Raw genomic sequence first — 13,914 nt, forward strand, 5'->3', positions numbered from 1 at the left:
GCTGACTGGATGATGGGAAATGGAAGGATTTATTGCCGACAGCTTATAAATCCTTCCATTCCCTACCATCCAGTCAGAGCTGAAGAAGCTTCTTGAATGAGAAGCGAAATGTTTTCAAAGAGAAAAAAAAAACAAGGAAGTTGAGTTGCTTCCTGAAAAAACACCTCTAGGACAACCATGACCTGGATGACTGAGAATCTCCATAGACATTTACATATTGGGTATTTACAGGTAGACTGGCACACAGATATATCATTGTGCAATTGCACTGATATATCTGATTCACACAGGCCAGCTTTGGGCCACATTGCTCCAAATTGAGGGGAAGTTTAAAGATTCAGAGAGCACCAAGGACCCTATAATTTCGAGACTGTTCAGGAAGTCCCTCTGTTTTCCTAGGATGAATATAGACGGAGAAATATTGTCTATTCTTCATCACATGCTACTGGTACCAAATTTTCTGATGACTGGCTGATTGCTGAGTGTATTTAAGCAGTTATTATGATCATTAAAACAACAGAAACTATTAGCATTGTCAGTAGGCCTGGATACAAGCATTTGCTGTTTGTTTTCAGATATTTAAAAATGTATTTTTACTTGGAATCTTGATGTATAAGAATAGTATAACAGAGTTGGAAGGGACCTTGGAGGTCTTCTAGTCCAACCCCCTGCCTAGGCAGGAAACCTTACACCACTTCAGTCAAATGGTTATCCAACCTCTTCTTAAAAACTTCCAGTGTTGGAGCATTCACAACTTCTGGAGACAAGTTATTCCACTGATTAATTGTTCTAACTGTCAGGAAATTTGTCTTTAGTTCTAGGTTGTTTCTCTCCTTGATTAGTTTCCACCAATTGCTTCTGGTCCTGCCCTCAGGTGCTTTGGAGAATAGCTTGATTCCCTCTTCTTTGTGGCAACCCCTGAGATATTGGATCACTGCTATCATGTCTCCCCTAGTCCTTCTTTTCATCAAACTAGACATACTCAGTTCCTGCAACTGTTCTTCATATGTTTTAGTCTCCAGTCCCCTAATCATCTTTGTCGCTCTTCTCTGCACCCTTTCTAGAGTCTCAAACATAAATATGCTTCATAAATAAATGCATGCATAACCAGTTCAAGAAACTAGGAATTAATTTTAAACTAAAGTGCAGATAAAGAGTCATGACAGCACAACTTAGTTACATGGACACCGAGTCCTCCATGCAGTTTTACCTACCTGGCTGATGAGAATACCTATAACAATAGCCAGCTGATTCAAGGTGCCCAGAGCTCCACGAAGAGCAGTTGGAGCTATTTCTCCAATATACAATGGAGCAAGTCCAGATGAGAGTCCTGGGCAAATACAAACAGACAAGGGCACTGACTGTAACATCTTCAATCATCAAAACCATCATTTCCTCAGTTATCTTAAGAATGCCTTTATGGTGGAAAATCATATTCCAAAAAGTATGAGTCATATAAACATTAAAAGAAACTGAGGACTTCTATCTGTTTCAAGAATGTAGATGTTTCAGTAAAGAAAACCAAATACTCCTTTAAGTCATGCGTGGGTGACTTCATGTGGTTTTCTTCCTTGATAGCAGCATATTGTTTCTCACAACATGGCACTGATATGGGAAAGAAAGTGTTTTCAGACGCTGGCCAAATTTGGAGCACTTTCAATTTTTTAAATTTACTATTTCTTGATTGCATAGGCCTAAATTGCTCCTTACTATTGTCACCTTGGTTCTAACTTTCCTGAAGTCCTTGTCTCTTTCAACACAATCTCTAGATGCATTTGAGCTGCTCTACTCATCTAGAAAGTTGGACCATAAGAAAGGCTGAGCGCCAAAGAATTGAGCCCTTTGAACTATGGTGCTGGAGAAGACTCCTGCAAGTCCCTTGGACTGCAAGGTGATCAAACCAGTCAGTCCTAGGAGAGAGCAACCCTGACTGCTCTTTAGAAGGCCAGATCCTGAAGATGAAACTCAAATACTTTGGCCACCTAATGAGAAAGAAGGACTCACTGGAGAAGAGCCTAATGCTGGGAAAGATTGAGGGCAAAAGAAAAAGGGGACGGCAGAGAATGAGGTGGCTGGATGGAGTCACTGAAGCAGTCAGCATGAGCTTAAATGGACTCCAGAGGATGGTAGAGGAGAGGAAGGCCTGGAGGAACGTTGTCCATGGGGTTGCGATGGGTCGGACATGACTTCACAACTAACAATAACTCATCTAGAACCATGCTAGAAGGCAATACGGTGCCTATCCCTTCTTCTAGTTCTTTGGTAAATTGTCTGGGTCTTATCTGCCCAGCTATGCATATTGCAGTGGTTCTCAACCTTCTCTTCACCATAGACACCCTTTAAATATCTTTTGTGGCCATGGACCATGACCATAGACCCCCCCAAGACTTAACTAAAGATTTAAGTTATAACATTTCTTCAAGCCATCATGGATCTCCTGTAATTTGTGGGCACCTAGGAGTCCAGGGACCACAGGTTGAGAACCATTGCTGTTATTGAATGCAAGCATTAGTTGCAAGGTCCCCTCAGCAGATGGTTATCGGATTTCCACCAGATACTGTTGTCAGTTTCTGCTGTAATCCTCTCAACCACTGACAGTTATGACAGTTGCTTGATATTGCTGGATCTGGATCTTACTTCTCTGTCATCTCCTTATACTCAGATTTTTCTTTTCTTAAATTCATGTATAAGGTAAAAGTAAAGGTTCTCCCGCACATGCATGCTAGTCGTTTCCAGCTCAAGGGGCAGTGCTCATCTCTGTTTCTAAGCCGAAGAGCCAGTGCTGTCCAAAGACGTCTCCATGGTCATATGGCCGGCATGACTAAATGCCGAAGGCGCATGGAGCGCTGTTACCTTCTCACCAAAGTGGTCCCTGTTTTTCTACTTGCATTTTTATGTGCTTTCGAACTGCTAGGTTGGTAGAAGCTGAGACAAGTAATGGGAGCTCACTCTGTTATGTGGTGCTAGGGATTCAAACCGCTGAACAGCTGACTTTCTGGTCGACAAGCTCAGCGTCTTAGCCACTGAGTCACCACGTCCCTAAAATTCATGTATACCACGTGTTAATTTCAGAAGCTGGATGACAGATTTAACAGATTAACAGAGTTGGAAGGGACCTTGTAGCACGGGTGAATTGTAAAATTTGTTATTACTGGTTCTGTGGGCATGGCTTGGTGGCGGGGGGGGGGTAGTATGACTGGGTGGGTGTGCCAATTTTTTTTTTTACTTTTAAAAGCATTTTTTCTACAACCTCTTTGGCCGAAGAGGTTGAGGGGAAAATGCTTTTAAAAGGCTCCTCTGTTGATCTCAGCTGAGTTGCCTGATCGTCAGAGGCTTTTTTTTCTTTTAAAAGCATCTTTTTTGCCTTTAAAAGCCTCTGACGATCAGGCAACTCAGCTGGGATCTCCAGAGGAGCCTTTTAAAAGCATTTTTTCTACAACCTCTTTGGCCAAAGAGGCTGTAAAAAATGCTTTTAAAAGCCTCTGATGATCCCAGCTGAGCCATGTGATCGTGGCTCAGCTGTATGACTATAACTTGTTGCTGGCAATCCTTATGATTTATATTGATATATTGACCATCAATTGTGTTGTAAATGTTGTACCTTGATGAACGTATCTTTTCTTTTATGTACACTGAGAGCATATGCACCAAGACAAATTCCTTGTGTGTCCAACCACACTTGGCCAATAAAAATTCTATTCTATTCTATTCTATTCTATCAGAGGCTTTTTTTAACTTTTAAAAGCATTTTTTTGGCCGAAAAAACAATGCTTTTAAAAGTAAAAAAACCCAAAAAACCTCTGATGATCGTGCAGCTCAGCTGGGCATGGGCGGGCGGGGGAGAGATTTTTGCTACTGGTTCTCCGAACCACCCACCGCCATTGCTACCAGATCAGGCGATCCAGTCCAAACCACGAGCAATTCACCCCTGCCTTGTAGGTCATCTAGTCCAACCCCTCACCTAAACAGGAGACCCTACTCCATTTCTGACAAATGACAGCCCAATCTCTTTTTGAAAGCCTCCAGTGATGAAGCACCCACAACTTCTGAAGGCAAGTGTCAGGCCTGGAAACCATACTAGGCTGTAGGTTTCCAGACGCTGCCACATTTCTCCCCTGAGGGGAAGAAGGGAGGTTGAGGTGTATGGTAACATTCTTCAAGCGGTCAAGGTTGGATTGTGTTCACATCTGCAGGAGTGGCAAGAAGAGGTTTCGAATAAAGTAGAAGAACATTGGACCATGTGACCGGCAAAGGGGTTGGCGGGGTGGGACTCTTGGGGTTTGTATTACTGGGAAAAGAATCCGGAAGTTTCAGTTTTGGAATTTCACTCATCGTGTGCCAGTTTCCTCACGCTAGTAAAGAACTTTGAAAGACAATGGCTTCAGAGTTTTTTTTATGCAGGAGGTTTTTCTGGAACCTTGTCAGAGTGCCTATTTCTCCGAGAGAAGATCCCTGATTCAATCCCCAGAATAACTAGGGAAAGCCTCAACTCTATAGAATCGCTTCTCCCAGCCAAGTGTTGGTAATGCAGCCTGTTCTTTTTTTCACTTGCAAGCAGTCACGGAAGTGTCAGAAAAAATCCGAGGAGAAAAGCTCTATTGAGAATCAGTTTTAACTTACCACCGTGTAAGCCTGTTAAGACTCTTCCAATAATTACCAGGATATGAGAAGGGCCACTTTTTGCCGCTACAAAAAATATATTCCCAGAGATTGCAAAAACATTCACCAGTAGCATGGCTCTCACTCTAGAGTAGACGGAAAAGGTATATTAAACAATTAATATAATAAAGGCATATTAAAACATAATCTTTTCCAAAAACACTACACTACTAACCAGAGCATATAAAACATTTGCTAGACCAATTCTAGAATACAGCTCGCCTGTCTGGAACCCTCACCACATTTCTGACATCAATAGAATTGAATGTGTCCAGAAATATTTTACAAGAAGAGTTCTTCATTCCTCTGAAAACAACAGAATACCTTATCCCACCAGACTTGAAATCCTAGGCTTAGAAAACTTGGAACTCCGTCGCCTTTGACAAGACCTAAGTTTAACCCATAGAATCATCTATTGTAATGTCCTTCCTGTTAAAGACTACTTCAGCTTTAATTGCAATAATACAAGAGCAACCAATAGATTTAAACTTAATGTTAACCGCTTTAATCTAGATTGCAGAAAATATGACTTCTGTAACAGAATCATCAGTACTTGGAACACTTTACCTGACTCTGTGGTCTCTTCCCATAATCCCAAAAGCTTTAACCAAAAACTGTCTACTATTGACCTCACCCCATTCCTAAGAGGACCATAAGGGGCGTGCATAAGAGCACAAACATGCCTACCATTCCTGTCCTATTGTTTTTCTTCTTCTTATATATATAATGCTTATTCCTCCTAATATTTACTCATATATATGTTTATATACTATATAATCTTTTTGTATGATACTTATATATATTGTTGTGACTAAATTAATTAATTAATTAATTAATTAATTAATTAATTAATATCCCCAAATGACTTGATCTTTAGTTTAGTATCCAAAATGACTTGATCTGTGAAAGCACCTCCATAGTAAATAAAAAGCTGAACATTGGTGGGTAGGCAGCCTATTTTTGTCAAACCTTCTCAAAATTCAGGGCTTTTTTTTCATAATCACAGCTATCACTAACTTGAGTCTCCTTTGAAGAGACTAAGTAACCTTGGTTAAAACTGTACTACTTCTGTCTACTAAGTCTAAGGATGCTGCTGCTGTAATCTACAGGCGGGTTTGACTTCTTGCCTTTCATGAGGGGATGTTAACTGAATTGGCTAGGCTCATATATGGCACAAAACCAAAATCTATACAGAATAGTCCCTGGCTTACAACCAGTGGTGAAATCCAAACTTTTTTACTACCGGTTCTGTGGGCGTGGCTTGGTGGGCATGGTATAGCTTGGTGGTGTGGCAGGGGAAAGATACTGCAAAATCTCCATTCCCACCCCATCCTGGGGCCAGCCAGAGGTGGTATTTGCCAGTTCTCTGAATGACTCAAAATTTCCACTACTGGTTCTCCAAACTGCCCAAAATTTCCACTATCAGTTCTCCAGAACCTGTCAGAACCTGCTGGATTTCACCCCTGCTTACAATCATAATGGAGCCTGCCCATCACTGCTGTAAGTTGTGACCATCATAAAATGGATTGGTTGGTATATAGCCATGATGGCGAACCTATGGCACGCATCCCAGAAATGGCACACAGAGCCATCTCTCCGGGCACGCGAGCCATCGCCTGTTACTCTTCCGGGTTCCGGTGTGCCATCCAGCTGTTCTTCACACACGTGGGAACACCGGAAACTGGAAGAACAGCCTCCTGGTACGCATGCGCATGCTGGTTCTTCCGGTTTCCAACATGTGCATGTGCTCCCGTTTCAGCACTCAGTGCCGAAAAGGTTCGGCAACACTGGTATATAGCCTGGATTTTACAATGTATTTTGGGATGGCTGTTAAGCGAATGGCACGGTCTTTAAGAGAACCATGGGTGAAGTTTTGCCGAAAGCCAGAAGTTAATGCTGGGTTTTGGCAAAACAGTTGTAAAACGTGGTCCTTGCAAATGGCTATTAGTGGGTTTGTGTCGCCAAACACCTAAAGTTTGGTCATGTGATCATGGGAGTGTTGGATAGCAACCATCAGAACTTTGAATCTAGGTCACATGTAGTCCCAAGGTCGAATTCATTGTAACTTTGAACAGTCACTTAGCCACTAGTCATAAGCTGAGGACTAGCTTTAGCTTCGTAATCATACAATCCCTAAACCGGCTTACAAAATACAGAAGGGGTTTTTCCACACTCTGTCAGTTATCAGTGGTGAACTCACATCACATAGCTGCCAGAAAATAAACCATCGATGGACAGTGTGCTATTATGCCTCTCAAAAGGAGTGTCATCAGGTAGCTTTGTAGCTCAGTTGCACTGTACTTCATAGCAGCCATCCTGTGTAAATATACCACTATCCTCTTCAGTCCCTTAATCATGGTCCAGTCCTATTACATTTGCACAGCCCAGATAAAGGGTAGCCTGTATCAGTGCTTTGATTATTCTAATAAAGGAGAAGTGCAGGCACCCTTCAGCTTCCCTTCCTTCAAACCTCACTCCTTGGCCTAATAAATCCCCAGAGGTAGCTGCGTAGGCTTTTTGCTCCGTCATCCTCTTTTCTCATTATAGCTGCTATTCTTTTCATCTTATCCACTGTGGCACTTACACTGTTTCATTATTTTATTTCCAATCTCCATGCGCTGTCTGCATCGGCAATTCGGGGAGGCTTATAATACACAGGACTAAAAAAAAAATGTCTTTGAAAAATGAAACGTGGAAACCTGTTCCTGTCCTAACTGAAACTTTTCCTACCGTGAGGTCCCACAGAAAGTCTTTTCCCGAAACATGTTAGGGTGACTGCAGGAGATAATGCTCTTGCGAAAAGAGGGGGCTACTATTGAGAAAACTTATTCTTGGGGTCTCTGCAGGGGTGGGCTGCTACGGGTTTGCCCGGGTTCTGGAGAACCCGTAGCTAATGTTATGGCCAGTTTAGAGAACCTCCAAATCCCATCTCTGGCTGGCCCCACCCACCCCATCCTGCCCTCCCAGGAGTCTCCACGTGGCTTGTTTTGGATGCAAGGTAAGTGTAGGGCCCATGTGGACGCTTGGGGAGGGGGGGAAACAGGCCTCCCAGAAGTTCCGGAAAGCCGGAAATGGGCCTCTGGAGCTTGGGGGAGGCAGTTCTGGAGCCTTGAGAAGGCGATAACTTTGAATCTAAACAGTACATGTCCATCCTTTGCATTTCCAGGATGTCTGGAGAAGTTCCTCAGCCTGAAATCCTAGAAACGCCTATCCTGCTTGAACTTATTGGACCAAAGTCACTGGGAATACCCTGTTTCCTCCAAAATAAGACATCCCCTAATAATAAGCCCAATCGGGCTTTTGAGTGCATGGCAATAAAGCCAAGCGCTTATTTCAGGGTTCAAAAAATATATAAGACAGGGTCTTATTTTCGGGGAAACACGGGTAGATAAATAAATATCTCTTTATTCCATAAATATCCACACTCTGAACAATATAGTGTTTTGAAGATGACAACCTGAATTGCACCCAGAAGCTGACCAGTAACCAGTGCAGCCCTTGAAGAAGAGATATTACATTATGTTGCAGTGCCTGTTTTATGAAACAGTATAACTCCTGAAGTTTGGATGTTCTTGACCCTGAGAAGCATGAAAGACTTAGTTCTTCCTTCCAAGCTGTGGGCCAGGATGGCGAATGAACCCATTTTTGAAGATGTGATTGTGTCACCCAGAATAGGATGTGTTGTTTTTGATTACTTATTATTTTTAAAGAATTGTTCAATACCCAAAATCACATGGCCAGTGGCCGGCCATATAAATGGTTGGTTGGTTGGATGGATGAATGGATGATGGATGGATGGATGGATGGATAGACAGATTGATGGACAGACTGATAGGTGGATAAATGTATGTATGTATGGATGGATAGATAGATAGATAGATAGATAGATAGATAGATAGATAGATAGATAGATAGATAGATAGATAGATAGATAAACAACACAGAGGTTTCAAAGTATTTCTAGGAGGACTACCAGATTCTGTAACAACTTTGTTCCCTGTTCTGGTAAACTTGCAAGATTCATTTTTCTCGCCATGTATATGTATACATCCGAATTAATACATCCGAACTAGACTGTCTTGTTTGTGTCACATAATATATGTAGGTATATGCATAATTATGCATTTATTTATTGTCATGTTTATGTAGTGTATATTTTAGAGATATTTTACTAGAAGAGGACTCAAATCTTCTGCTCGAAATAAAATTCCCTATCCCACCAGGCTTGAAATTTTAGGTCTGGATAGCCTCGAACTACACCGTCTACATTCTGACCTATGCTTAGTTCATAAGATTATTTACCAAAAAGTTCTACCTATAAATGAGTATTTTAATTTCAACCGTAATAACATAAGGGCTATCAATAGATTCAAACTCAATGTGAATTGCTCTAATCTTGATTGTAGGAAATATGACTTCTGCAATAGAGTAGTAAATGTTTGGAACACACTACCTGATCCTGTTGTTAAGTCTCTCTAATCCCCATACCTTTTACCTTAAACTGTCTACTGTGGACCTTTCATGTTTCTTAAGAGGTCCCTAAGGGGGCATGCATAAGCACGCCAGCGTGCCTACCGTCCCTGTCCTACTGTTCTCAATTATATGTAATCATTCTATGTGTTTATGGCTATGTTTTGCCTATTTATATCCTTTTATTTGTGCCAGTTTTTTTCATGTGTCCATGTCTATGTCTATGCTGTTACTTGTTTCTTTATATTTGTTGACAAATCAAATCCTGTTCCTGTCAATAGCTCTGTTCCCCAAGGCAGCGTTCTTGGACCAACACTCTTCATATTATACATTAATGACCTCTGTGACCATATTATAAGTAATTGTGTTCTCTTCGCTGACGATGTTAAACTATTTAACACTACCAACAATACAGCTACTCTCCCAAAAGACCTTGACTTTGTGTTGGAATGGTCAAAAATTTGGCAACTCCAAATCTCAACCAGCAAATGCTCTGTCTTACACATTGGAAAAAAGAATCTGAACACTAAATACAAGCTCGATGGACATTACCTTTTAGATGACCCCCACCCCGTTAAAGACCTTGGAGTTTTCATATCAAATGATCTAAGTGCCAAAGCCCAGCAACTACATCGCAAAAAAGGCTTTAAGAGTTGTAACCTTAATCCTGTGTAGCTTCTTCTCCAGAAACATTACACTACTAACCAGAGCATATAAAACATTTGCTAGACAAATTCTTGAATACAGCTCACCTGTCTGGAACACATACCTCATTTCGGACATTAATACAATTAATGTATTAATACATTAATACAATTGAGACAGTAGAAATATTTTACAAGAAGAGTTCTCCACTCTGATCACAACAAAATACCTTATGCCACCAAACTTGAAATCCTGGGTTTAGAAAATTTAGAACTCCACCGCCTTTGACATGACCTGAGTTTAACTCATCGAATCATCTGTTACAATGTCCTTCCTATTGAAGACTACTTCAGCTTCAATCACAACAATACACGAGCACACAATAGATTTAAGCTTAATGTGAACCGCTCCAATCTTGATTGCAGAAAATATGACTTCAGTAACAGAGTTGTTAATACCTGGAATGCACTACCTGACTCTGTAGTCTCTTCCCAAAATCCCCAAAGCTTTAACCAGAAACTATCTACTATTGACCTCATCCCATTCCTAAGAGGTCTGTAAGGGGCGTGCATAAGAGCATAAGCATGCCTACCGTTCCTGTCCTAATGTTCCCTTTAATTGTATCCAATTCACATAGTTATTACATACTTATGCTTATATATATGCTTATATATTATATAATTATTTCATGCTTATGCCTATATATATACTGTTGTGACAAATAAATAAAATAAAATAAAAATAAATAAAAATAAAATAAATAAATAAATAAATAAAATAAAATAAAAAAATATTGGAAGTGGTGACCTTTTGAGAGCTTTATGCAACGAAATTTCATTTTAACGTATGCCGAATAGTGTACATTCAACGTGACAATAATTATTCTATTCTATTCTATTCTATTCTATTCTATTCTATTCTATTCTATTCTATTCTATTCTATTCTATTCAAGATGAATAGACTGTCATCTATTCAAGATGAATAGACTGATAGTTTGAGAAAATTTAAGGAAATGAGGCATGTCTGTCTGTCAGACATGCCTCATTTCCTTAAATTTTCTCAAACTATCATCTCGTTATAATTCCTACAATGGGTCAATGGTGGTCAGAACCCAATAAGAATGATTTGCATTATCTCCTTATTCACACAGCATATTTCTAGCAAGACATAAAATCCAACAAGGAAAAATGTTTCTCACCGTGGCATGTTTTCCCCAATCCAGCCAACCGTGAAGGAGGAAATCATCCCGCCAACAGCAAACATAGAGACAGACAAGGACCAAAGCATCATAAGCGTTGGATCTTTCAATACTTCTTCAATTAAAAATGAGCCAGTGGAATTTTTAGTACTTTCAATGTCCAGGACCTTTGCATAGTGGGTCATTATGATCTGTGTTAACAAAAGTGTATTAGTCATTTTATTACTCCTAAAAACTAAGTTTATTCGGACACTGCATTATTTCACAACCTGAATTTGCCCATCATTATCTTCAGGATGAGAAGTGAAATGAAGGAAAAACAAAGAATAATAGAATAACAGAATTGGAAGGGACCTTGGAAGTCTTCTAATCTAACACCCTGCCTAGGTAGGAAACTCTACACTGCTTCAGACAAATGGTTATCCAACATCCTCTTATAAACTTCCAGTGTTGGAGCATTCACAACTTCTGGAGGCAAGTTGTTCCACTGATTAATTGTTCTAATGGTCAGGAAATTTCTCCTTACTTCTAGGTTGCTTCTAGGTTGCTTACTTCTAGGTTGATTAGTTTCCACCATTGCTTCTTGTCCTATTCTCAGGCGCTTTGGAGAATAGCTTTACTCCAGTAGTGGGATTTAAATCCCACTATGCGTTTGCTATTGGGAGTGCGCAGCGCTTCTGTGCATGTGCAGAAGGTTCTGCATATGCGCAGACTGTTTTTGATGATGTCTGGGCAGGCGGAACCTCCCACTGCCACTGCTGCTAGTTCGCCTGAACCGGTAGCAATCCACCTCTGCTTGTCTCCCTCTTCTTTGTGGCAGCCTCTGAGATATTGGAACACTGCTATCATGTCTCCCCTAGTCCTTCTTTTTATTAAACTAGACATACCCAGTTCCTGCAACCGTTCTTCATATGTTCTAGCCTCCAGTCCCCTAATCATTTTTGTTGCTCTTCTCTGCACTCTTTTTAGAGTCTCAGCATCTTTTTTACATTGCGGCGACCAAAACTGAATGCAGTATTCCAAGTGTGGCCTTACCAAGGCATTATAAAGTGTTATTAACACTTCACGTAATCTTGATTGAAAGTCCAGTTGCCTTTTGAAAAAGCACCTTTTTGGTCTGGATTTTTAACAACTAAGAATACCTGTTAGAATATATGTTCCAAATCTGCATTTAGTCACTTTCAAACATAATTGTTTTAGGGTGAGGGTTTAAACAGTGAGTTTTTAACTGTGAATTTTAAGGTCTCCTGGCATGAGGAGTGGGGGGGGGGGAATACTGTAGACTATAAGACCGCCAAGGTCCCTCCCAGACCAATGTTCCAATTCTGTACTATGCTACCCAGAGTCATCGTGTGAGAGTTGAGCAGCTGTATAAATTTGTGTGATAAATAAATAACTTTTAATAAGAATACATACCGTATATACTCGAATATAAGCCGATCCGAGTATAAGCCGAGGTCCCCAATTTTACCCCAAAAACTGGGGTAAACTGGGGACTCGAGTATAAGCCGAGGGTGGGAAATGAGGCACCTACCGGTTGGGGAAACCCTCCCTCCCTCAGCTGAGAAGGCTGGCGGCTCCCCCGCCCCGCCCTCTCACTGCACCAGCAGGGCTTCCCCACGCCGTCCGGTAAAATGTGAAAAAAAGAAAAGAAAAAAAAACTCGAGTATAAGCCGTATATACTCAAGTATAAGCCGAGGGGCTTAAAAAAAAAAAACTCGAGTATAAGCCGTATAGACCCGAGTATAAGCCGAGGGGACGTTTTTCAGCACAAAAAACGTGCTGAAAAACTCGGCTTATACTCGAGTATATACGGTAATTGAAATTGGTGTTTAGGAATTGGCAATGAGGATCAGAATTAGTACAAGAAATACTGTATATTTGGAGTATAAGACGCACCTTAGTTTTCGGAGAGGAAAAGAAGAAAAAAGCTGATTGGCAGGTGGATCGGCTTCCCGGAATACCCCCAATCAGCTGTTCCCAGAGGTGAATTTTAGCAACAGGTTCCTTGTTTGTGAGTTCTGTGCCTTGCTTTTTTTGGGGTGTTTTTTTTTTTCTGCCTCTGAAAGCCTCCAAAACAGAACTTCAGAAAAAAAGCCTCTGTTTGGGAGCTTCTTTTATGAAGCTCCGTTTGGGGCTTTTTTTCTAAGCTCCGTTTGGGGCTTTTTCTCTAAGCTCTGTTTGGGGCTTTTTTTCTGAAGCTCCGTTTCTGATGTTTTTTTCAGTCTCTGAAACCTCCGATTGAGAAGCTAGGCGTGGCTACATTCGGAGTATAAGACGCACCTAGATTTTCACCCTCTTTTCTGGGGGGAAAAGGTGCATTTTATAATCCGAAAAATATGGATATATCTGAGTGTTATCTATCTCAATAGCTCCCACCCCACCCCCCAGATATCTCAACCTGTAGTGCTAACCTATTCAGGAAAAGGAGCTTTCTGGTTACATGAAGAACCATGCAAGTTTTGTACTAATTTGGAGCTTTCACACCTCTCATTGCTGAGATTGGTCCCCTAACTGTTACATTTTAGGCATGCGTGAAAAATAGCTTAGAATACACCTAACACAATGAAAGAGATTGGCAGCACTTGAATGCATTTTTTGTCCTTTTATTTTTCTCAAGCGTCAAATTGGGGTGCATGGCCCTAGCTTGCTCAAATTATGCTGGGTTAAAACTAATTGCGACTGTTAGGGCAGATGAAACAATGCTGAACTGAAACTGGAAACTTTTTTTGTTTTGTTTACATTTATACCCCGCCCTTCTCCGAAGACTCAGGGCGGCTTACAATGTATAAGGCAATAGTCTCATTCTATTTGTATATATTTTTTTTTTACAAAGTCAACTTATTGCCCCCCAACAATTTGGGTCCTCATTTTACCTACCTTATAAAGGATGGAAGGCTGAGTCAACCTTGGGCCGGGCTCGAACCTGCAGTAATTGCAG

At 40.9% G+C, this 13,914-nt stretch overlaps 1 protein-coding gene across 1 annotated transcript in view; it reads right to left on the reverse strand.

Annotated features, from left to right (window-relative positions):
• The window catches only part of SLC2A2 (solute carrier family 2 member 2), a 42,187-nt gene that overhangs the window by 11,214 nt on the left and 17,059 nt on the right, over nt 1-13,914 (reverse strand). Inside the window, exons 3-5 of the mRNA XM_058188114.1 lie at nt 10,974-11,164; nt 4,621-4,745; nt 1,215-1,330 (exon numbers count right to left, since the gene is read on the reverse strand). Of these exons, the coding sequence (XP_058044097.1) occupies nt 1,215-1,330; nt 4,621-4,745; nt 10,974-11,164 (432 nt within the window). The remainder of the gene's footprint in view (nt 1-1,214; nt 1,331-4,620; nt 4,746-10,973; nt 11,165-13,914) is intronic.

This window comes from Ahaetulla prasina, chromosome 6 (genome assembly GCF_028640845.1).
Source record: "Ahaetulla prasina isolate Xishuangbanna chromosome 6, ASM2864084v1, whole genome shotgun sequence".
Classification (NCBI taxonomy): Eukaryota; Metazoa; Chordata; class Lepidosauria; order Squamata; family Colubridae; genus Ahaetulla; species Ahaetulla prasina.